At 40.4% G+C, this 24,859-nt stretch overlaps 1 protein-coding gene across 1 annotated transcript; it reads right to left on the minus strand.

Annotated features, from left to right (window-relative positions):
* Positions 1-495: 495 nt before the first annotated feature.
* On the minus strand, positions 496-19,324 carry YARS2 (tyrosyl-tRNA synthetase 2). Its single transcript, XM_049625269.1, has 5 exons — positions 18,347-19,324; positions 17,386-17,553; positions 3,302-3,457; positions 2,830-3,000; positions 496-1,317 (listed from the first exon to the last, which is right to left on the minus strand). Exons 1-5 carry the CDS (start codon positions 19,123-19,125, stop codon positions 1,158-1,160), a joined length of 1,434 nt encoding a protein of 477 aa, XP_049481226.1. The 5' UTR covers positions 19,126-19,324; the 3' UTR covers positions 496-1,157.
* Positions 19,325-24,859: the final 5,535 nt, after the last annotated feature.

Raw genomic sequence — 24,859 nt, forward strand, 5'->3', positions numbered from 1 at the left:
ACAACTTTTTTCCTATGCAATCTCACAATTCACAAAGCTACGATTACATCTCCATTTTTACATATTAGGCTAGTGATTTGTTTCAAGTATCCCAGGTAGTAAATGGCTAGAATTTGAACACTAAAGCCATGCTTTGCTGCCTGTAAGGTTTTCAAGAAGGAACCGGATTGTGAACCATTTGTATTTATGTTTAACTTGGTCCTCAGGGAAATAGGGATGATAACTACCTTGATTTTTCACATGTAGAAACAGTTCTGAGAATTGACTTGCCTAATGTATGTACAGCTTAACTAGGTCTTGATTCTAAATCCTTTAAGTGTGACCTGAAGACTTCCCTTACCAGAAGAATTACTTTGATATTCTCATATGATGGGGCATATATTTGCCGCTATTTTCTCTCTAGTTACTTTTCAGTTTATCTCAAGTTGTAATCTGCTTGGGGACAGAAGCTGAAACTTAAGTTTCCAAATTTATAAAATATTGCTACCTTAGTAATCTGGCAAAACAAGGCTGTGAGTAAATTTATACTGAAACACAGGTAAGAGACTGGACAACTGAATTGGAAACTTTCTCAAAAGTACTGGTTTTTGTTCTTTGAAAAGAAACTTTCTACTGTAATTTCTACTCCCAACTAGGGCTTTGTGTAATACTTTTCTTCTTAAGGAGAACTGTATTTGCTTCCTAACTGGCAAAAAATTCAGAAATCTACAGTTTCCAGTACCGTATTTCACATCTCTAATGTGACCACTGCGGATGCTGCTGGTGTTAGTAAGGTCAGGAAGATAGACACTTGGATATAAAAGTATCCAAGAGTCCTTATTCTGCCCTCTTTTTCACTGTTCTTCCTCATCTCTAAAAAGAGCGCAAGAAGGATACAATAGTTATTTCATGAAACAGGATTTTTAAAAGAGAGTATCCTTGGCAATCATGGTTTTCTATGGTAGTCCTTAATACCTGCAGATCAGGAAACAAAATACCCCATCATTACACGTTAATCAACCTATATAAATAATGAAATTACTCACACTCTGAGGCCTAGAGTATACTCCATTCTCTGTTGTTTGGCTTGTGTGAACGAAAGTATAAGTTCTGGAACCAACCTTTGGTACATCTTGAGAATGAGATGGATACGTCTGAACCACCAGAAGGATTTTTCATCATAGCTGAAGCCATTTTATAATGTAGAAATTCCTTTTTCCTATTTTAAGTAATGAAAGTCCATTCTTAAGAATATGTTGTCCAACGACTAAAACACTCTCAGGATTTGTTACTTGTCTGTGATTTATACTGACTCCACCTTCTGTTATCATCCGATACCTAAAAATAACAGTGTTTTCGTTAATTAGATAAATCCATCACCACTCACCTCTCCCAATGGTATTTCATTTATATTTCAGAGGCTGTCCAACTAAAACCACTTAGCACTGAATTGTTACCTTTATGTTCACTCTAGATTTCTGCCCCCCTTAAATGCTCTTCTAAAGGAGATTTAAGGCACAGTTTCTTTAGTAGAGAAAAAGCTGGGATATCCCACAGCTCTATATAGAACTATTCAGTTGGTAGTGATTTAAAAATGAGTAACAAAATCACTTTCTCAAGCCAATTCCCCCCTCCCCACACTTTGAGTAGGGGCTTACAGAAAAGAAGCCTCCCGACAGAAAAAGGGCAATGCTGCTTTTAATGAGCTTCCATGAGCTACAAGTCACAACTATATATGCTATTACAAAAACCTTTAGAAAACTTGCTTATGAAACTGGAAGAACCTTGGAAATTCTATTCTGAGACTATGCAAATAATAGCACATTTTGTGAAAATGTTAAAAAGCAGAACTTTTTTAGAAAAGTGAAATGGGCTGATTTCAGAAATGGAAAATCAGTAGCTTATCTAATTCCAGTTTAGCAACAATTTTTTGATGGCATATGTAAATAGGTTTTACTCACATTATTTATGGCCCAATTCATTCAATAAACATTCATAGAGCCTTTACTACTGAAAACTAGTGGGGTAATCCAGACAAATAAATAATTACAGTGATTAAATGCTATAAAGCCCCAGGAAAGGTTGCTCTAGGAGCACACTGGGTGGGTGGGGGTTGGAAATTTTCCTGAAAGAAGAGACATGTAAACTGGAGAGTAGCAGTAAATTTCACAAACGGTGAGGAAACATGGGGAGTAGCTAGAAAGCAGTGAACTCTGAGAAGAAAAGAGGTCTAGAGTGTGAAAGGCCTTGGAAGTCCTTGTGAAAGGCAAATGTTCGTTTTCTCTTAACATGTTACCAAATGAAATAAACTGCTACAACCCATGGTTTTATAAAATTACAGTAAACCATCTTCTGTTTAAGGACAAATTTCTTTCTCTTAGGAAGTGTTATTTTGGGCTATTTGCTACAGTTTACAGATCAATTTCTACATTTTGTTTAAATGTACAAGCCAATCTTACTCAGCTTATACAATGTAAACAAATGTCAGTGTTACTTAAGAACTCTGTCAGAATCAGATATGGTGTCATCTTTAGTGGTACCATTTCCAGTATCAGTAAATAAACCGCTAGAAAAGTTCAGTAACCCCTGTGGTCCCTTAAACAGTCCTTTCCAATGCTGAGGAGAAACTGAGTTAGACTTAAGGAGAGACGGTATAGTAGTACCAGATTTTATAGAAAATTTAAAGGATTTTCGACAATACTCAGTTTTCACTTTATTCTGGGATTAACTTCTGCCAGAAATGAGACCCCATTGAAGCATTATCAGGAAAACACCTTCTGGAAACACATGCTGTGAACTGTAACATTTATTGCCGAATTAACTGTGAATCTAAAAGTTAAATAATCTTACCCTCGGGGACCATCTGGAATGGCATTTGCTTTGCGACATGTATCTAGGACACTTGTTCCTGGGTCGAGAACTAGTTCAGAAAACGAAGCTTCTTTAAACAGCTCTTTTAGCTCTTGATCAGACATGACCTCCAATGCGTCTATGCTACTATGGTAAAGGGCTTGAGTGCACCTGAAAAACACATTGAGAACCACATCACGTGAGCGCTTATCCAGACACACGGGCTAGTACCCAGTAACCAATTATGGAGTGCCCATTATGTTCCACACTGAAAGGTTTTGAAACAGCAACGTTTATCTTACATAATTTACACTTAATTCAAGGTGATCTTTCTTTCCAACAGAAGCTATTCTACAGTACTTAGGTCAACCACTGACAATTCTTGTTAGTGGTAAATAACAACCCTAATGAATTTTCTCAAGTCTATTAATTACATTAACTTTATCCACTTTCAGTTATTCTAAAAGGCCACCTTTTAGCAGAAGCCAGCCCTTCTTGTCCATGAACAAGCTTTGTAACTTCTGCAGCAAGTCGTTTCTGAGGACCCCGCTTTTCTGGCTCTTTCTCATGCAGCTGCATTATGTGGTCAATCTCTGGAAGGGGCAGAAAAGTGAAGAGCTTCAGGTACCTTTGGGGCAAAAAATACAGTGTTAGGTATATATAAATAACATATCTAATTTTTATCTCTAACTCCCTTACCCTTTAAAAATCATCCTGCCTACTTTTAAATTCATTCATTCATTCATTGAGAGAGAGAAGCATCGCTTCTCGGCCTTTTGGCTAAGATCAAGCGAGAGAGAGAAGCAGGTGGTAGAGGGAGGGAGAGAGAATCCCAACAGGCTCCGCGCTGTCAGCACAGAACCCAACGCGGGGCTCGATCCCATGACCCTGAGATCGTGACCTGAGCCGAAGTGAGGAGACAGATGCTTAACCAACTGAACCACCCAGGTGCCCCTTTAAATTTATTTTTAATTATGAAAAATAAACATGAAGAAAAGTACCCAAAAAAGACACCCGTGCACATACCACCCACACTGAAGATGTTACTATTTTCCCATCTTTGTTCCAGACCTTTCTTTTTGAAAAAGAAAAGTACAGCTCTAGATCCCAGCACTACCATATTCACCTCCTCGCCCACAGAGAGAAGCTAATCTAAATTTGTGCCCATCCTTCCTAGGGATGTTTTAGTACTTTTATGTATATGTGCCCATAAATAAAAAATTTGTAACTTCCTGACATACTATTTTGTGTATCCTCTTTTTAAAGTAAAACACATAGAAAGACATAGAAAAGTATGCAAATCACATAGTTTAATGAATCAGAAAGCAAACATCTACCATCACCTGCCTAGAAATACATCATTGCCTCCACCCACCGAAGCCCAAATTTATCACATCCCCTTCCTCTCCAAATTAACCACTCCTTCGCCTTTCAAAATTATCACTTATTTTTCTTTATACTTTTACCATTTCAGTACCCCTCCGTAAACAGCTTCACTTTGTTTTGCCTGTTTTCAGGCTTTATATAAACGGAATCATACAGAATACATTTTTGTGTTTGGCTTTTCTGGCAGATGATTATGTTCAGTAAGAGGCTCATCCATGTGGTTGTGCGAACAGCTGTCACATACAGCATTCTGTGCTGTGACTGTTTCCACGATATATTTATTTATTCTGTGTTGTTTCTACTCTTGGACAATTACTGATAATGCTGCTATGAATATTCCCATATATTTCTCTTGGTGCCTGTGTGCACTGATTTCTTTTGGGGACATAGCCAGGAGAGGAACTTCTGGGTCACAGGTTATGTACAAATACAGGTTTAATAAGCAGAGACACGTATTTTTCCTAAGTAGTTCTGTAAGTGTAGCATCGGTACCTGACATTAACCCTCTGACAGCCAAGGCATGCATTTCAAAGCCCTCCACCTCAAATAAACATACTGCCAGCTGCATGGCACAGCTAGCAGCAAGTCAACTAGACAAAGCACCAGACTACTGACACGCATGAAGCTCCTCTTTTAGAAAGCTCTGGGTAACCTAGATAACTGGCCACTTGAGTGACGCTGTTTCTCCCTTCCCACTTCCTAATTTCTGCTGTTTTAAATTTGCCAATAAAGAACTCACAAAGTCCTTTGGCACTTCACCCTTCATCCCAATAATGCAGAGCCCCTGGACCACACTCTCTTCCTCTCTCTCTCCCTATCTGAGACCCCAGAATGCCACGGACCCTCCAGAACTTCTGAATCATAAATCTTGTCTTTCGAAGTTCTCTGATGGTTGTGGCTGAGGTGCGTCCTGCAATCGTAAGAACCCTTAAGGCAAGTCTAGCCACAAGACGAACTCACAAGAGGCACTCGGGTCAGGGAACCATCTCTAAGTGCAGCCACAAGTAGTCAGCCCAGGTGAGTGTCCCCAGGCATTTCTAACCGCTGGCACCACTATCAATAGTCTGAGAGCCAAACAGTTGGTAGATGGTACAGTCAAGGGGACTGTGTGATGATAGCACTTGTAGTTAACTTACGGGAACGCGTTTAGCTTCAAGTATCTTTTTTTTGTCTTCAAAGTTTATTTTTATTTGTTTTGAGAAAGAGAGAGAGAACGAGCAAGCAGGGGAGGGGCAGAGAGATACGGAGGCAGAATCCCAAGGAGTCTCTGCGTCATCAGCGTAGACCTTAATGAGGGCTTGAACTCACAAACCATGAGATCCTGACCTGAGCCGAAATCAAGAGTTGGAGCCCAACAGACTGAGCCCCCCATGCACCACCCCCAGCTTCAACCACCTTACTAACTGTGACTGGCTAACCCAGATGGTGACACCATTTGGGAAGGCAGCACCACTTGCTGGAGGTCTACTGCACTCTTCCGTGCTTCTGCATATTGCCTCTGCTGTGTGTTTCCTGTCACTGCTACCATAATAATTCACTCTCCAGTGCAAGGTGATTTAGGCTATATGGACTAATGAGATGATAAGACCACCAATTATAAAGGCCTTTACTGACTACTAATGTACATGAGGGTCCTCCCTGCCTTGCACCAAGGACAGCTAGTGAAGGCAGAGTGAACCCCAAGGCTGTGATTGCTGCCCAAGATGAGGCTTTGGGTTAATGGTACCGAGGAAAGGGTACTCCAGTAGATAAGGAGGAGTGAGAACTCCCCTAGTAACCACTGAGTGGTGGGTCACAGTGGGACTGTGTGCCCTAACCCAGATACACGGAACAGCCTTGTAATAGGAAACCAGTAGCACCATGAAAGGAGACATTCACTGAGGCTTGCTGTCCCCACATGGCCGCTACACTCACCATCACTTTGTCTCCCTAACCCCATGGGATATCATAAGTCCAGTCTCCGGTGTGATGTTGCTAAACAATTAATAGACAAACACAAATGTCCTGAACATCTTATGCCAGTGCCTCTTAAGACCCCAGAGGAGGTACATCAGCTCCAAATAAATGCAAAATTTATTTAACAGAGATGAAAGCTTCCTGGGCATTGCTTAGTGCCACCAGGTACCAACATGCCAAGGCTCTGCTATTTGCACCAACAGGAAAGCCAGGGCTTTCCCAAAGGTCCCGTGTACACTGCGCTAGTGGAGGCAGATCCCAATCCTGGGGAGGGCAACTGGGACACCCTGGAAAGGAATGCAGCCACTTATGAAGTGGGCTCACAGGGACATTTTCCAGAAACTTTTTCTGGTAACAACACGTAAGATCAACATAATGAAGAAAATCAGAAAGTAACAATTAAGGCATCAGAAATTACGCCTTAACTGAAATTCTAACCTTAAAGACTTTGTGCAGCAGGAAGGATAGAAGGGAGCTAACTGGCTATTACAGGTTTGTGGCCTGTGATTGAAAACTGTTACTCATGGCTGAACTGCACAACGGGCCAGTCTCTCTGAAGACCCTAAAATCTATAATCTTCTCAGAGAACAGTCCAGCTACATGTCTGTTTCCTTTGAGATACCACATCCTGAGCCCCCTAGGCTTTCCTCCCCAAATGGGATAGAACAAAGCAACATGTCTCAGGGGGTGCCCTGGTACCAAAGGAAAAGCTGACCTGGTTGTTGAGGCCACTGATGAGGATGAGGACGGGTAAAGGAAGATGGAGCCCCCAGAGCCACTGATATCTGTAGCTACCCCCCCACCCTGGATATTTACTGCCTGGTGCTGTGCTCATCCTTTCCTCACAGAAATCACTAGAGCTAAGGCTCACAGTGAATGGGAAACATTAGACTAGGCCTGTCTCCTGCAGCAAAGTTGGCGTGGTCCCGTATGTTTATCATTTCAATGACCATAGTGACCCAAATGACACCCTCTTCATTTCTAAACCTGACGAGGCCTCAAGTGACCCCAAGTCCAGAGTATTACTCCATAAGGTGTTCCCCCTAACTATAGGGCAGTGCTACTAATTTTAATGGGACTGCTGAAACCATTTGAAAGGCACTGGGGGGCACGGGCATGGTTGCTAGACATGGAGGAGGTTACTATCCAGGTACCTGGACACTTCAGATCTATGCCCTTCTACCCCCGCTGCCCCCTTGAACAAATTTCCCTCAACAAAAAGGGCTCCCAACTCCAAAAAATCCTCAACTTAATTTTGCCCTTTATGAAAACACACAGGTTAACCTCTTCTGGGAGTTACAAAATCTCAGTGTTCCTGGCCACTTGGTATCTAGACAGCCAGTCTCTAAACTCTAGATCCTAACACTAGCATTCCCCCATCTATAGCCCCCTTCGGCCATCCACCCTCTTGCCACTCAGCTGCCATCCATCCTGACTTGAACCCAGTCTCTACAACTGCCTCTGACCTCTTCTCTAAAACCCAGGGCTGGCAGCCACCTAAGCCTCTACCGCAGGGAGTTGGTGGCTCCCCAGGACTCATCCCACCTCCCAGAGACAGTGGCCCCTATACCACTCTGGTAGTCCCCTGGGTCAATGAAAATGTCCCTAAGGGGGACTCTGTGAGTGAAATGTTGCAAGAACCACAAAGTACCAAAGACATCACTACAAGCATGAAACCTACAGACATCACAATGACTCTAAACCTGTATCTTTCAATAATAACACTGAATATAAATGGACTAAATGCTCCAACAAAAAGACACAGGGTATCAGAATGGATAAAAAAAAAAACAAGACCCATGTATTTGCTGTCTACAAGAGACTCATTTTAGACCTGAGGACACCTTCAGATTGAAAGTGAGGGGTTGGAGAACTATCTATCATGCTACTGGAAGTCAAAAGAAAGCTGGAGTAGCCATACTTATATCAGACAAACTAGACTTTAAATCAAAGGCTGTAACAAGAGATGAAGAGGGCATTATATAATAATTACAGGGTCTATCCATCAGGAAGAGCTAACAATTATGAATGTCTATGCACCGAATACGGGAGTCCCCAAATATATAAAACAATCACAAACATAAGCAACCTTATTGATAAGAATGTGGTAATTGCAGGAGACTTTAATACTCCACTTACAACAATGGACAGATCATCTAGACAGAGAATCAATAAAGAAACAAGGGCCCTGAATGATACATTGGATCAGATGGACTTGACAGATATATTTAGAACTCTGCATCCCAAAGCAACAGAATATACTTTTTTCTCTAGTGCACATGGAACATTCTCCAAGACAGATCACATACTGAGTCACAAAACAGCCCTTAATAAGTATAAAAGAATTGAGATCATACCATGCACACTTTCAGATCACAATGCTATGAAACTTGAAATCAATCACAGGAAAAAGTCTGGAAAACCTCCAAAAACATGGAGGCTAAAGAGCATCCTACTAAAGAATGAATGGGTCAACCAGGCAATTAAAGAAATTAAAAGATATATGGAAACAAATGAAAATGAAAATACAACAATCCAAACCCTTTTGGATGCAGCAAAGGCAGTACTGAGAGGAAAATACATTGCAATCCAGGCCTACCTCAAGAAACAAGAAAAATCTCAAATACAGAATCTAACAGCACACCTAAAGGAACTAGAAGCAAAACAGCAAAGACACCCCAAACCCAGCAGAAGAAGAGAAATAATAAAGATCAGAGCAGAAATAAACAATTTAGAATCTAAAAAAACAGTAGAGCAGATCAATGAAACCAAGAGTTGGTTTTTTGAGAAAATAAATAAAATTGATAAACCTCTAGCCAGGCTTCTCAAAAAGAAAAGGGAGAGTACCCAAATAGATAAAATCACAAATGAAAATGGAATTATTACAACCAATCCCTCAGAAATACAAGCAATTATCAGGGAATACTATGAAAAATTATATGCCAACAAACTGGACAACCTGGAAGAAATGGACAAAGACCCTAAGCACCTACAGACTTCCAAAACTCAAACAGGAAGAAACAGAAAATTTGAACAGACCCATAACCAGTGAAGAAATTGAATCAGTTATCAAAAATCTCCCAACAAATACAAGTCCAGGACCAGATGGCTTCCCTGGAGAATTCTACCAGACATTTAAAGCAGAGCTAATACCTATCCTTCTCAAGCTGTTCCAAAAAATAGAAAGGGAAGGAAAACTTCCAGACTCATTCTATGAAGCCAGCATCACTGTGATTCCTAAACCAGACAGAGACCCAGCAAAAAAAGAGAACTACAGGCCAATATCCCTGATGAATATGGATGCAAAAATTCTCAACAAGATACTAGCAAATCAATTCAACAGCATATAAAAAGAATCATTCACCATGATCAGATGGGATTCATTCCTGGGCTGCAGGGCTGGTTCAATATTTGCAAATCAATCAATGTGATGCATCACATTAATAAAAGAAAAGAACGATAAGATCCTGCCCATCAATGCAGAAAAAGCCTTTAACAAAATTCAGCATCCTTTCTTAATAAAAACCCTCGAGAAAGTCGGGATAGAAGGAACATATTTAACATCATAAAAGCCATTTATGAAAAGCCCACAATGGGGAAAAACTGAGAGCTTTCCACCTGAGATCAGGAACACAACAGGGATGCCCACTCTCACTGCTGTTGTTTAACATAGTGTTGGAAGTTCTAGCATCAGCAATCAGACAACAAAAGGAAATCAAAGGCATCAAAATTGGCAAAGATGAAGTCAAGCTTTCACTTTTTGCAGATCACATGACATTCTACATGGAAAACCCGATAGACTCCACCAAAAGTCTGCTAGAACTGATACATGAATTCAGCAAAATTGCACGATACAACATTAATGTACAGAAATCAGTTGCATTTTTATACACCAATAATGAAGCAACAGAAAGACAAATAAAGAAACTGATCCCATTCACAATTGCACCAAGAAGCATAAAATACCTCGGAATAAACCTAACCAAAGACGTAAAATATCTGTATCCTGAAAACTATAGAAAACTTATGAAGGAAATTGAAGAAGACACAAAGAAATGGAAAAACATTCCGTGCTCATGGGTTGCAAGAATAAATATTGTCAAAATGTCAATACTACCCAAAGCAATCTACACATTCAATGCAATCCCAATCAAAATTGCACCAGCATTCTTCTCGAAACTAGAACAAGCAATCCTAAAGTCTGTATGGAACCACAAAAGACCCTGATAGCCAAAGTAATTTTGAAGAAAACCAAAGCGGGAAGCATCACAATCCCAGACTTAGCCTCTACTACAAAGCTGTAATCATCAAGACAGTATGGTATTGGCACAAAAACAGACACATAGACCAATGGAATAGAGACACCAGATTTGGACCCACAAATGTGCGGCCAACTAATCTTTGACAAAGCAGGAAAGAATATCCAATGGAAAAAAAGAGAGTCTCTTTAACAAATGGTGCTGGGAGAACTGGACAGCAATATGCAGAAGAATGAAACTAGACCACCTTCTTACAACATTCACAAAAATAAACTCAAAATGGATGAAGGACCTGAATGTGAGACAGGAAAGCATCAAAACCCTAGAGGAGAAAACAGGAAAAAACCTCTCTGACCTCTGCTGGAACAATTTCTTACTTGGTACATCTCCAAAGGCAAGGGAATTAAAAGCAAAAATGAACTATTGGGACCTCATCAAGATAAAAAGCTTCTGCACTGCAAAGGAAACAATCAACAGAACTAAAAGGCAACTGACAGAATGGGAAAAGATATTTGCAAATGACATATCGGACAAAGGGCTAGCATCCAAAATCTATAAAGAACTCACCAAACTCCACACCCGAAAAACAAATAATCCAGTGAAGAAATGGGCAGAAGATATAAATAGACACTTCTCTAAAGAGGACATCCAGATGGCCAACAGGCACATGAAAAGATGTTCAATGTCACTGCTCATCAGGGAAATACAACTCAAAACTACACTGAGATTCCACCTCACGCTGGTCAGAGTGGCTAAAATAGACAAATCAGGAGACTATAGATGCTGGAGAGGATGTGGAGAAATGGGAACCCTCTTGCACGTTGGTGGGAATGCAAACTGGTGCAGCTGCTCTGGAAAACAGTGTGGAGATTCCTCAAAAAATTAAAAATAGAACTGCCCAATCCCAGCAATAGCACTGCTAGGAATTTACCCAATGGATACAGGACTGCTGATTCATAGGGGCACATGTACCCCAATGTTTATAGCACCACTTTCAACAATAGCTAAATTATGGAAAGAGCCTAAATGTCCATCAACTGACAAATGGATAAAAAAGATGTGGTTTATATATACAATGGAATACTACTTGGCAATGAGAAAGAATGAAATCTGGCCATTTGTAGCAACATGGATGGAACTGGAGAGTGTTATGCAAGGTGAAATAAGTCAGGCAGAGAAAGACAGACACCATATGTTTTCACTCATAAGTGGATCTTGAGAAACATAACAGAAGACGGGGGAAGGGGGAAAAAAGTTATATAGAGGGAAGGAGGCACACCATAAGAGGCCCTTAAATACTGAGAACAAACTGAGGGTTGATGCGGGGTGAAGGGGGGGAAGTGGGTGATGGGCATTGAGGAGGGCACCTGGTGGGATGAGCACTGGGTATTGTATGGAAACCAATTTGACAATAAATTATATAAAATAAATAAATATTTGGTAGAATTAAAAAAAAAATGATTAGACATCAAGGCCCAAGTCACTGTTATTCCAGACAATCTCTCTAAATTCTTAAAAGAGAATTGCCAGTAAAACAATCAAAGGTGTACAAATCCATTCAGATGTAACTAACTACAGGGGCCATTTACTTCAAATGGCTCCTTCTGGTGGTGGCCTCCTTGGTCCTTTCCCTCCCTACTATAGGCATGGATGCATTGACACAATGCCATGCAACATCGAACAGGCCCAAGTTCTTGGCATTCCTGGTGGAATTTACCACGTGGATGCCAGTGACTCTTCCTCCTGTGGGCAAGATGGTAAACACCCCCTAATACCAATTTAAACAGGTCATTAAAAGCTTATAACCTGTTATTAAAGATACTGAGATGGAGTCTCCTCGTTCAATAGTCACATTTGGTTGGTATGTAAGTCAGCCTATAATGAATGGTATCTCACCATTTACCTTCAAAACCTTAACGCTCAGATTTCCCCAATTAAGCTATAATTCCTGGTAATACAGAATTAATTGAGAACACATACCTCTGACACAACAAGCATACTAACATTCACATTATATAGGTTAAAAAAAAAAAAAAACAGAGAGAAAGGGAGAAAACTTATTTGAAGACATAATAGCCGAAAATTTCCCTAACCTGGGGTAGGAAACAGACATCTGAATCCAGGAAACACAGAGAGCCCCAAATAAGATGAACCCAAAGAAGTCCATATCAAGACACATTGATAATTAAAATGTCAAAAACTGGGGCACCTGGGTGGCTCAGTCGGTTAAGCGGCCGACTTTGGCTCAGGTCACAATCTCGCGGTCCGTGAGTTCGAGCCCCGCGTCGGGCTCTGTGCTGACAGCTCAGAGCCTGGAGCCTGTTTCAGATTCTATGTCTCCCTCTCTCTCTGCCCCTCCCCTGTTCATGCTCTGTCTCTCTCTGTCTCAAAAATAAATAAACGTTAAAAAAAAAAAATTAAAAAAAATAAAATGTCAAAAACTAAAAGGACAGAATCTTAACAGTGGGAAGAGAAAAGCAAACAGTGATGTACAAGGCACCTCCCAAAAGGCTATCAACTGATTTTTCAGCAGAAACTGCAGGCTCTAGAGGGAGCACACAGTATATTCAAAATGATGAAAGGAAATAAACTACAAGTAAGAATACTCTACCCAGCAAGGTTATCATTCAGAACTGAAGGAGGGGTAAAGAATTCCCCATATAAACAAAAGTTAAAGGTATTCGTCACCACTAAACCAGCATTACAAGAATGTTCAAGGGACTTTTGTAAGTGGGAAAGAAGAGGCCATAACTAAAACTTAGAATAATTATGACAATTTCAATGGTGAAAGCAAATATATAGTAAAGGTACCAGATCAATCACAAAGCTATTGTTGAAGGTTCAAAGACAAGAGCAGTAAAATCAATTGTATCTACAATAATTGGTTAAGCAGTACAAAAAATAAAAACATACAAATACATAAAATGTGGAGGAGGTGAATAAAAATGTAATGCTTTCTAAACATGTTCAGGAGCACCTGGTTGGCTCAGTGAAGCATCCAAGTTCAGGTCATGATCTTGTGTTTGTGGGTTAACAAGAGAAAAGAGCATTAACATAATGATAAAGGGATCAATCCAACAAAGATAGAACAATCATAAATTTCTATGTGCCAAAAATGGTAGCACCTAAGTATGTAAAGCAAATATTAATGGACATAAAAGGGAGAAATCAATAATACGATAATAGAATGGGACTTTAACACCCCACTTACATCCAAGGATAGGTCATCCAGGCAGAAAAATCAAGGAACCAGTGCTTCTGAACAACATAATAGACTAGATGGACTTAACAGATACACAGAATATCCCATCCCAACAAAAGAATACACATTCTTGGGGCGCCTGGGTGGCTCAGTCAGTTAAGCGTCTGGCTTCGGCTCAGATGATGATCTCACGGTCTGTGAGTTCGAGCCCCGCATCTAGCTCTGTGCTGACAGCTCAGAGCCTGGAGCCTGTTTCAGATTCTGTGTCTCCCTCTTTCTCTCTCCTCCCCCGCTCATGCTCTGTCTCACTCTTCTCAAAAATAAATAAACATTAAAACAAAAAAAAAGAATACACATTCTTTTCAAGTGCACATGGAACATTGTCTATGATAGGTCATATGTTAAGCCACAAAACAAGTCTCAATAAATTTATGAAAACTGAAATCATATCAAACCTCTTTTAGGTGTGAAACTAGAAATCAATTACAAAAAAAATTGTGAAAAAACACAAACACGTGGAGGCTGAATAACATGTTACTAAATAACCAATGTGTCAACAAAGAAATCAGAGAGGAAATTTAAAAATACCTGGAAACAAATATAATGGAAGCATGATGTTCCAAAATCTCTGGGACATAGCAAAAACAGTTCTAAGAGCAATACAGACCTTTCTCAAGAAACCAGAAAAATATCAATCTAAGCTTACAACCAAAGGAATTAGAAAAAGAACAAAGTCCAAAGTTAGCAGAAGCAAAGAAATAATAAAGATCAGAGCAAATAAATGAAAAGCGACTTAAAAAAAAAATGAAAAGATAAGTGAAACCAAAACCTGGTTCTTTGAAAAGATAAACAAAACTGATAAACCTTTTGCCAAATTCATCAAGTAAAAAAGAGGACTCAAATACATAAAATCAGCAATGAGAAAAGATACGAATGACACCACAGAAATACAAAGGATTATAAGAGACTACCAAGCTTAGGGGTGCTGGCTGGCTCAGTCAGTAGACCATGCATCTCTCTCTCTCTCTCTCTTTAAATGTTTTTATTTATTTTTGAGAGAGAGAGAGAGAGAGAGAGAGAGAGAATGAATGAATGAATGAGTGTGGGAGGGACAGAGAGGGAGACACACAATCTGAAGCAGGCTTTAGGCTCTGAGCTGTCAGCACAGAGCCCAATGTGGGTCTTGAACTTATGAACCAGGAGATCATGACCTGAGCTGAAGTCGGATGCTTAACCAACTGAGCCACCCAGGTGGCCCTAAAGCATGCAACTCTTGATCTTAGGGTTGTGGGTTCAAGCCCCACGCTGGGTGTAGAGATTACTTAAAAGACTACCATGCTCAACCAAGGAGGTTAAAATCTTGTACTGTGAAAACTATAAAACACTGATGAAAGAAACTGAGTATCACACAAACAATGGAAAAATAGTCTATGCTCATGGAAAGAATTCATATTATTAAAATGTCCATCCTACGCAAAGCAAACTATAGATTCAAAATACCAACAGCATTTTTAACAGAACTAGAGCAAATAATCCTCAAATTTGTATGGAACCACAAAAGACCCAGAATCACCAAAATAATCAGGAGAAAGAATAACAAAGCTGGAGGTATCACACTTTCAGATTTCAAAATACATTACAAAGCCAGAGTAATCAAACAGAATGAAGTACTGGCAGAAAAACAGACACACAGATCAAGAGAAGAGAATAGAAAGCCCAGAAATAAACCCACACTTATATGGTCAGTGAATCTATGACACTAGGAGGCAAGACAATACAATGGAGAAAAGAAAGTCTCTTCAACAAATGGTGCTAGGAAAACTGGACAGCTACATGCAAAAGTATGAAACTGGACCACTTTCTTACAACATACATAAAAATAAACTCAAAACGGACTAAAGACCTAAATTTGAGACCTGAAACTATGAAACTCCTAGAAGAAAACATAGGCAGTAATCTAACATAGGCCTTAGCATTTTTTTTCTAGACATTTTCTAGAAATTAGACATTTTGCTAGATATGTCTCCTCAGACAAGGGAAACAAAGTAAAAATAAACTATTGATACTACACCAAAATAGAAAGCTTTCACACAGAGAAGGAAACCATCAACAAAATGACTTACTGACTGGAAGAAGACACTTGCAAACGATAGATCAACAAGATCCAAGATATAAAAAGAACTCATACAAGTCAACACCAATAATAATCCAATTTAAAAATTAGCAGAGGACCTGACATTTTTCCAAAGACAAACGGATGGTCCAATATAACAAGATGCTCAACATCACTAATCCTAAGGGAAATGGAAATCAAGACCACAATGAGGGATCACCTTATACCTGTCAGAATAGCTAGTACTTTTAGTACATATAACTGGTATTCTACTCTTAATGGTGGCTTTTGGAGAACTGTAGATCTCAATTTTAATTGTCTAATTTACCAATCTTTTTCTTTGTATCTCACATAAGAATCTTTCTCTATCCCAGTTATGAAGAGATTTTCCTATTTATGCTCTGAACACATTTAGCTTTCTTTACAGATTACATTGACAATCTACCTGGAATTGATTTTTGCATACAGTGTGAGGTTAAGTTTCACCATTTTCCTCAAATAAGGCATTTAATTATCCAAGTGATATATATTGAAAATATAGTCTTGGGGCACCTGAGTGGCTCAGTCAGTCAAGCATCTGACTTTTGGCTCAGGTCATGATCACATTGTTGATGAGTTCGAGCCCCGCCTTGGGTTCTGTACTGACAGCTCAGAGCCTAGAGCCTGCCTCCGATTCTGTGTCTCCCTTTCCTTCTGCCCCTTCCCCACTCATAGCTGTCTGTCTCTCTCTCGAAAATAAACATTAAAAAAATTAAAAAAAAAAAAAAAAGAAAGAAAGAAAAGATGGTCTTATCCCACTGTTCTGCAGCGCCACAGACATTAAGTGACCATAGATGCTGGAGTCTATCTGGATTCTCTAATTTTTTCCATTCGTCTCTCACTTACATTTAAAAGCTTGTGCTTTAAAATCCAAACATTATTATTAGAATTAATAAGAGTTTAGCAGAGTTGCTGGGCACACAGTTAATACACAGAAATTAATTCTATTTTTATACATCAGAGCCAAGTAGAAAATGAAATATTCAAAAAGATGTCAGTTCTTGATACATCAAAACTCTAAACTGTATCATCAAATATGTTGAAAACAAACCTGAAGGCAAAAAAATCTTAATTATTATAGTTCATTATAAAACGTTTTTCAGTCTGGAAAAATCATTTTTGGTAAAATTCACCTTTTCTTTGTTGCAGGTATATTTTTATCATCAATTACATTCTTTGAAGGGTTTAAGATAATGTGAATGAATTAACGAGAAAATCATTTTTAAAAAAGGATCTTCAAAGTGTGTACTACGTTATGGTAAAGAAAAGAAACTTTAGAGATAAGAGTAAATTAAGGTTTAGTCAAGTTGACCATAAAAGGAGTGAAAAAACCAGACTATGCAACTGATAACATCCTAAGTACTTACTAGAGGTATATCAAAACTTGACTGTAAGTTTTTCAGGAGTCACGGTAATTCTCTGCTTTAACTAACAAAAAACTTGTTTAGAACAGTTAAAATTGCAATGTTCTGTGTCTTAAGTAGAATCTAAGTGAAAACAAAACACAAAAAACTATAAAAGGCACACAAAGATTCAATGGCTAAAATTATACCATGAGCTTAATATACTTAATTGTTGTCAGCACACTATTAAGAACTCACCTTTCTACCAAATCATCCTGCTGCCTGACAAAGAATTGATACAATTCAAACGGAGAGGTCTTATCTCTGTTTAGCCACACAGCATTACCAGCAGACTTTCCCAATTTTGCTCCTGTTGTACTTGTAATTAGTGGAACAGTGATTCCAAATACGTCTTCTCCAGTCAACCTAAGCATAAAGGAAAACTTCATTATGCGCTTCAGTCACAAGTGTTGGTAGGTTTTGCTAATCATTCTTCAGATTTCATTCTGGTCTCTTGCTCTGAGAAAACTTCCTTTACCTTCTAAATCTGAATGTTCGTCCCTTGTTTTCAGAGCACTCACTGTTTTGGCATTTGTCATTCTCAACTACAATGGAACCAGTGACTCTGGGGGAGTTTCTGTATAACTAGGGCCTCAAAACTTTAAAGGCCCAAGAAAACAAGGAAAGAAAACTGGGTAAGGAGTCAGGTAGAGACACTAAGGATGCTTTAAGGGATTTTAAAAATGAGTAGCACATGGGCTAGGCTAGTACAGAGTTCATCTCCCTTAAGAAAATGTCATTAAAATCTACATTATTCGCCAAACATCTGGAGCTGAAAAACAATTTTTTTGCGATGCCAACCAAAAACTAATACTAGCTTCATGGAAGGTGTAGCTAAAGCAGCAACTACTCACCGAGGCACAATCCCATTCAAGTATAAACAAAGGAAAGCAGTTTCTCAATTCAGTAACACAGAATCCTGGCTGGTGGTGTATTTCCTGCAGAGTTCTAGAATATGTTCCATACCTAATACCATTAATCCAGCCCGTTAGTTCTCATTATCAGCCTGTCACATCGACACCATTTCAGACTCTTAACGGGGAGAAAACCAAAAAGGACTTGACAAGGGCGTCACTACCCAATCCCAATAGTGAATCGTAGGATATTCGGGTGTAAATTATTTGGTCACACGATTTCTCCTGGGTCTAAAGGCGCTTACTTGTGGATAAACTCGTATCCGGACATGATATTGCCCAATTGATCAGATCCACCCAGCTGGACCCGGCATCCATAATGTTGGAACAGATAGTAGAAATCATAAGCCTGGAGCACCTGGTAAAAAAACTCGGCCAAGCTCATGCCCTCGGGACTCTTGAGTCGGGTCTGGACGCTCAACCGGCTGAGGAGCGTCCCCATGCGGAAGTGGCCGCCTACGGCTGATAGGAAATCCACCAGGTGCTGCTTCTGGTACCAGGCTGAATTATCCAGTACCGTGAAGCTTCCCCAAGGCCGCCCATCCGCGAAGAGCTGCTGGTGATTAGCACCCATGGCCTCGAGGCCTTGGCGCAGGGCGCGCGCATTGCTTCGCACGCGTTCTGCGCCCAGGGCCTCGCGCTCCTTGGTGCGGCCGCTCGGATCTCCCAGGCGCGCGGTGGCACCTCCCACCAGCGCTATAACGTTGTGGCCTGCTCGCTGGAAGTGAAACAGGCCCAGAAGAGCTAGCAGGTGCCCCACATGAAGCGAGTCGGCCGTGGGGTCGAAACCGCAGTAGATGGTCTGGGGAAAGTTGCCCGTTCCACGGTCGAAAAGCTCTGGGAGCTCTATCTTCGTACCCCTCTCGGGGAAGAACTCCTTGAACAGACCTCGAGCCTTTTGCACCGCCAGCAGCCCCTGAGCGCCCGAATGGGCCTCACGCAGTCCCAGGAACAAGACTCCTGACGTGCCCGGGCTCCCAAACCACCTGCCCCGGGAAAAGCACCGGAACATGGGGGCCGCCATCTTGACACCGGCACGATGCGAATGCTGGGATTTTGGAGCCCTTGCCACACCCCCAGTGTCAGACTCCCATAATTACTACGGAAATTGCTTCCGTGTTTTTCTGCGCATGCCCGGGTGGGGCGAGACGGTCACTTAGCTACGGAGCTTGAGTTCTCAGCAGTCATTGGAGTTCTGACGACGTAAACGGGGGTTCTCCTTACCTTGCAGTCTAACTTCGCTAATACTTAATTTCCTCATTCGTACCGCAGGTGTGCCTGTGATAATAGTTCCTACTTCAAAGGGCTGTTGTGAGGACTAAGAATTAAAGCCCTTTGCACCTACGAAGCGCTCTACAAACATCAGTTTGTTTAAATTTTAACATGAAATTGTGATGCGCAAATTGGTTTGAATTCTTGGCTCATTGCAAAAACTTGTTCACAGTTGTGATGGGTTAGAAATTTTTTAACTTAAAGGAGAGAGAGAGAGAGAGGGCGTTGGGACGCAAACAATTTCCAGAGTGATTCCCCAAGTAGATGAGAGCACCAGCTTCTCCAGGAGGTGGCAGTCTTGTCCAAGCTATAGGGAGAGAAAATTCAATACAATAAATGCAGAAAGCCCTGTTTTATTATGTAACAGTTACAGGTAACCAGGTTTAGTATAACTGGAATCAAATAGGTGATCACATTTTCACAGCATGGCGATTGCTATCAGTACTCCTCACCATGAATGGGGTTCTCATTGCCAGTTGGCTGGTATAGAATCCAGCTCCAAAACCCTATTTATTGTTGTTGTTGTTGTTGTTGTTGTAATTATTATTATTATTATTATTATTATTATTATTATGTGGGCCTTACCTTCAGCGCGGAGCCCAACTGTGGTGCCTGAACTCACATCCGGAGATCAAGACCTGAGCTGAGATCCGAGAGTCTGATGCCTAACCAACTGAGCCTCCCAGGCCCCCCAAAATCCATTTTAGGGTCTTATTTCTAGGACTACTTGCAATACGAACTGTGTAAGGTCGAGTTAGAGATTTGTGTGCAGAAGGATTGTGTATTCTTGGAACAACATCTGTAATGCAGCGATGGAGGTAGAGGGTGAAGGTTTAATATGAACAGTTTGCAATAGCAGCCTCAAATAATCCTATAGGGTGCTCTGAGGCTGGGATTTCCTTTCAGATTCATTCTAAATTGAAACAAGGGGCAGGCCTTTGTACTTTGTTATTGACCAGCCGTTAAACGTGGGATGCACTTGGAGAGTAGGCAAAATCTTGATCAAGGCTTTGGCAGAGGGCAAGATGCAAAAATAGGCTCAGCTGTGAGCCATCACCAACCTATATGCCCAGCAGCTAGGGGACTGAGTGCCTTGATCCTGAAACAGGTGTCTGGGCCATGTGCCAGACCACTCCTACAAGACATTTCCATCTCTTTCTTTCTGTTTTTTAAAATGTTTATTTATTTATTGTGTGAGAGAGAGCAATTGAGAGTCAGCAGGGAAGGGGCAGAGAGATAGGGAGACAGACAATCCCAAGCAAGCTCTGCACTGTGAGTGTGAAGTCGGATGTGGGGCTTGAACTCATGAAGTGTGAGACCATGACCTGAGCCGAAATCAAGAGTCGGACATTTAACCGACTGAGCCACTTCCATTTCTTAACATTAAGAAATCATTTAACAAAATGAAATGCTATTTAAAAAATTAGTTTCTTTGCATGTAGAATTATGAGTGAAGTGAGATTCTCATTGTCAAATGTTAACTGTGATAGGATTTGAGATACTTATTCAACAGGTTATGCAACTCAATCCCAAATGCTGAAGAAAATAAGCAGGTGTGTTCTCTCATGTTGCTAATCAAAATATCTTAAAATTTGTAATAATAACCCGTTCACCTGCAATCTTATTTTGTGACATTTTGATCAGAGATATATATAAGTATGTGTAGCAGGAAATTTTCCTGAGCACACAGCAGATAGTGTTTTCTGTTTAGTACCTAGCACACAGGAAGATTTGAACATTTTTAATAGGTATCTTTCATTCTTGAAGTTTCTGGTTAATATGATAAGTAACTATCTGTGGTTTTTACAGGTATGTTAGTAATCTTATACCAGAAAGTATGACTTCATATTGTCATTTAATTACTTAGTCATGTCAAGAAATCGTACTTCTCCTTATACATGTACCTGTTTCGGTATTACTGAAGAACTTTTGAGAAGCACGTTTGTGGATAATGAAAAACAGAAAATTTCTATTTGAGATTAGAATTTATTGTAAGGTCTTTTAAAAATAGATTTGGGTTCTGGGATTGGCTGGTTCAGTCATTAGAGCATGCAGCTCTTGATCTTGGGGTTGTAAGCTTGAGCCCCACATTGGGTGTAGCGATTACTTTAAAAATCCTTAAAAAAACACATAACAAAACAGATATGGGTTCTGCTTGATCTCTTCTTTTTAGGTTTAGTTCTATTTCATGAACAGGTAGTGGAGTCTGGTACAGATGCTACGTGAGACTTACAGTAGCTCAGCGACCACAAAAATTATTTTCCTTTGTAATATGTCTTGGTGTAATAGGAAAAGTGGGGCTCTGACCAACGGGAGTGATAGAAAGAGGTGGGACATTTAAACCTTTGGAATTATATACATGGCTAAAATTTTCTGGGCCTGGACCTATGACCTGAGGTTGGGGTGAGAAAAGGTGCATAAGTTGATTCATGCTGTTTTTATTGGCTTAAAAAGGAAATAAATAGTGTTAAAAAGTATTTTAGAAAGCATGACTCAACTGTGATAATTTGCAGTTAGCTGACCTTGAATTAGCATCATATCAATCTCACAATTACCCTTTCCTGCAACAAAATGCCACATAAATGTTCACTTTTGAGAGCACCCCTGTTTTATATGATTTGGTTTCAAAATGTAAAAAAAAAAAATTGTAATAGCATTCAACAGGCACAAAAAGGGGTGCCTGGGTGGCTCAGTTGGTTAAGCGTGTGACTTCAGTTCAAGTCAATCTCATGGTCCTTGAGTTCCAGCCCCTTGTTGGGCTCTGCTGACAGCTCAGAGCCTGGAGCCTGCTTTGGATTCTGTGTCTCCCTCTCTCTCTGCCCCTCCTCTGCTCATGTTCTGTCTTTCTCTCAAAAATAAACATTTAAAAAAATTTTTTAAAGGCACAAAAAGAGTAAAGATTAATACTGTTTTTTTTAAGTTTATTTATTTTGAGAGAAAGAGAACACTTGCGAGTGGGAGAGGAGCAGAGAGAGAGAGGGAGAGAGAGGGAGAGAGAGAATCCCAAGCAGGCTCCATCCTCAGTGCAAAGCCCCATATGGGGCTCAGTCTCACAACTATGAGATCATGACCTAAACCAAAATCAAGAATCGGATGCTCAACTGACTGAGCCACTCAGGCACCCCTAAGATTAATACTGTTTTAAATGTTTTCTCACAGGTTATGCCCAGCAGTTTAAAGTTAGGCAGTTCTGCTTAAGTCTGAAGCATTTCTCTATCTATAGCATGGAACATATTCAAATTACAGCAGAGATCTGGCTGGGGTTAAAATATAAGCTCTTTAAAGGTCATAGAAAAATCACAGCAGAAAGGAGCCTGAGGAATTCTGATCACTATAATCGCTAAAAAATATTATTCCTACTTATATTTTCTTTTCTCTCTTGAAGACAGGTGGCATAGGTTTCTTCTGGAACATTCGTCGTGGCACAGGATGCAAACGGAGTGGATGGGAGCAAGAGCTGACAATTGTATGTCCCTTCAGGGATTTAGCGATGGCCTTCCAAATACTTCCAGATGAAGTATTTCCATTATGTTCCTATTTCCTACTACTTGAGAAAAGATAAAGAATCACTTCTCAAAGCTAGTTTCAAGCCTTTGTTGTCTTTGTATAGTAACCAATAAATCAATCTGCTTCATAATTTCACCCTCTCTCCTGACTTCATAGTTGCCAATATTCGTGAAACCCATACCATAAATCAAGAATCCTCCCACGCTGCCCATCCTTATCTGCAAGAAAATCACTCCCCTTTCATTCCAAATGAATTCCTTCCAGGAAGTTTCTTTTGCATTAGATGGGATAGGAAAAAGATGCTTTTACTACCCGAGTTCATCATATCCCTAAAATATATTAATATGTGAAACTAATAATGCTCATCCTCCTCACAAGAAAAGAAAGCCCATTAAATTTGATTGAAAGTATAAATTTATGTGAGCCAAGTGCCTTGAGACCTAGTCTATGTCCTTTTATTGAAGTGTCGCTGATGCTTTTTGAGCTGGTGGTCATCTTAACATTCAAACAATTTTTAGAAGAAATTGGTTTCTTCAAATCTGTTGGTTACAGGACGATATTAGACCAAAAAATAAAACAAAACCAGACAAACAAAAAAAGAAACCTGTTACTAAGTGTGACTTTCCTCTCTACCCTGGACCTCAGAGAAGGATACACACAACTGTTCTTTCTTTTAAACTGCTTTTTTGGTCAGTGGTATAACCTGTAGGACTCATAGTTGCCATAACTATATGCACCTGGTCTCATACCCATATGGCTGGATACTATTTTGAGATATTTATGGGTTGTTGTTTTGTTTTGTTTTGTTTACCATCATTTTCCCCTTTCCGTTCTACCATTTAAGCTGGTAGTAAGCTCTGTGCCTGGGGGAAGTCAGGGAGGAATGCAGAGTCAGTCTGGAACATGTTTTGGGTTTTGTTTCCAAAAGTTGAAAACCTAGAGACAGGATAAAGTTTGAGAAAATAAGCTCGGAGAACAAGAAGAGAAAGAGCTAGGATTCTCCTTGTTAATGAGGGCCCCAACCCAGGCAAGAGAGTCCAGGCTGTCGGCCCTACTTTCGAGAGGAGCTGGGCATTGCTCCCTGGCCTCAAAGAGCTGCTCTCCTGATGCACTACAGACCTGGGGTTCCTGGCTTCCTCCAAGGTTCCTCTGCTTCATTTGAGGCAGTGCAGTATCTGAATGCCTCAGAGAACCACTGTGGGCTTGGTCAACAACGATGGCTAGAGTGACCAGAACAGACTGGAGATTATTATTTCCTGGGCATCATGTAAGATGATCATATTTTAGAAATCCTGGAAGAGGGAAGGAGCCCAATAATGATGGAGAAGTAGTTTGCCACCATTATAGTGGGTTAAGGACTCAGAAGTTTGTTCATTCATTTAAAAATTTATTTAACAAATTTTACTAAAAGCACTCGATGAGTCAGGCACTGTTCTGATGGCTTAGACACATTCATGAACTAAAGGAAGATCCTTGCCCTTATGGAGATAAAACTATTTTCTGAAGTTCTATTTCTCTGACGAGGCCTGTTCTTCACTCACTTCCTCCTTCTGACCCAGGGCCCTATGCCACCCCCAGCCTTGGGGCAGAGACAGGGAATGACTTCAAGGTGATTGTCCAGGAGCACGCAGGTTGGGATGGGGCTGGTGGGGAGAAACACTATGGAATATATGACAAGGGAAGTCCACCCCTGGGGGAAGACTGCTGTGAGAGGCATACAGATAAAGAAAGGGGTCCTGGGCCATAGAATTTACACAGCTCTTCCCCTTTAGATCTGCAATTTTGTCTTCCTTCACAATTGTTGCACTGAATTTTTTCCCTCAAGTAACTCTTTCCCCAACACTCTCCCTTTCTGCTCCGAGTTTTGTGATAGCTGGTGCAGTCCACACCAGTATTTTGTTGCACAGGCTCTCTGCCAGGATCACACTTCAGGAGCTGCTTGTCTGTTTGTTACTGTGATGAAAACAGCAGACTTGTCT

The sequence above is a fragment of the Panthera uncia genome, chromosome B4, assembly GCF_023721935.1.
Source record: "Panthera uncia isolate 11264 chromosome B4, Puncia_PCG_1.0, whole genome shotgun sequence".
Lineage (NCBI taxonomy): Eukaryota > Metazoa > Chordata > Mammalia > Carnivora > Felidae > Panthera > Panthera uncia.

Bases quoted from the DNA above. Each gene is read 5' to 3' on its own strand.
- YARS2 (XM_049625269.1), bottom strand. From the start codon at position 19,125: ATGGCGGCCCCCATGTTCCGGTGCTTTTCCCGGGGCAGGTGGTTTGGG. The intron at 3,458-17,385 runs GTGAGTTCTTAA...TTTGCCCCAAAG, and splicing joins CAGGATGATTTGGTAGAAAG to GTACCTGAAGCTCTTCACTT. The intron at 3,001-3,301 runs GTGGCCTTTTAG...TGTGTTTTTCAG, and splicing joins GGGCTGGCTTCTGCTAAAAG to GTGCACTCAAGCCCTTTACC.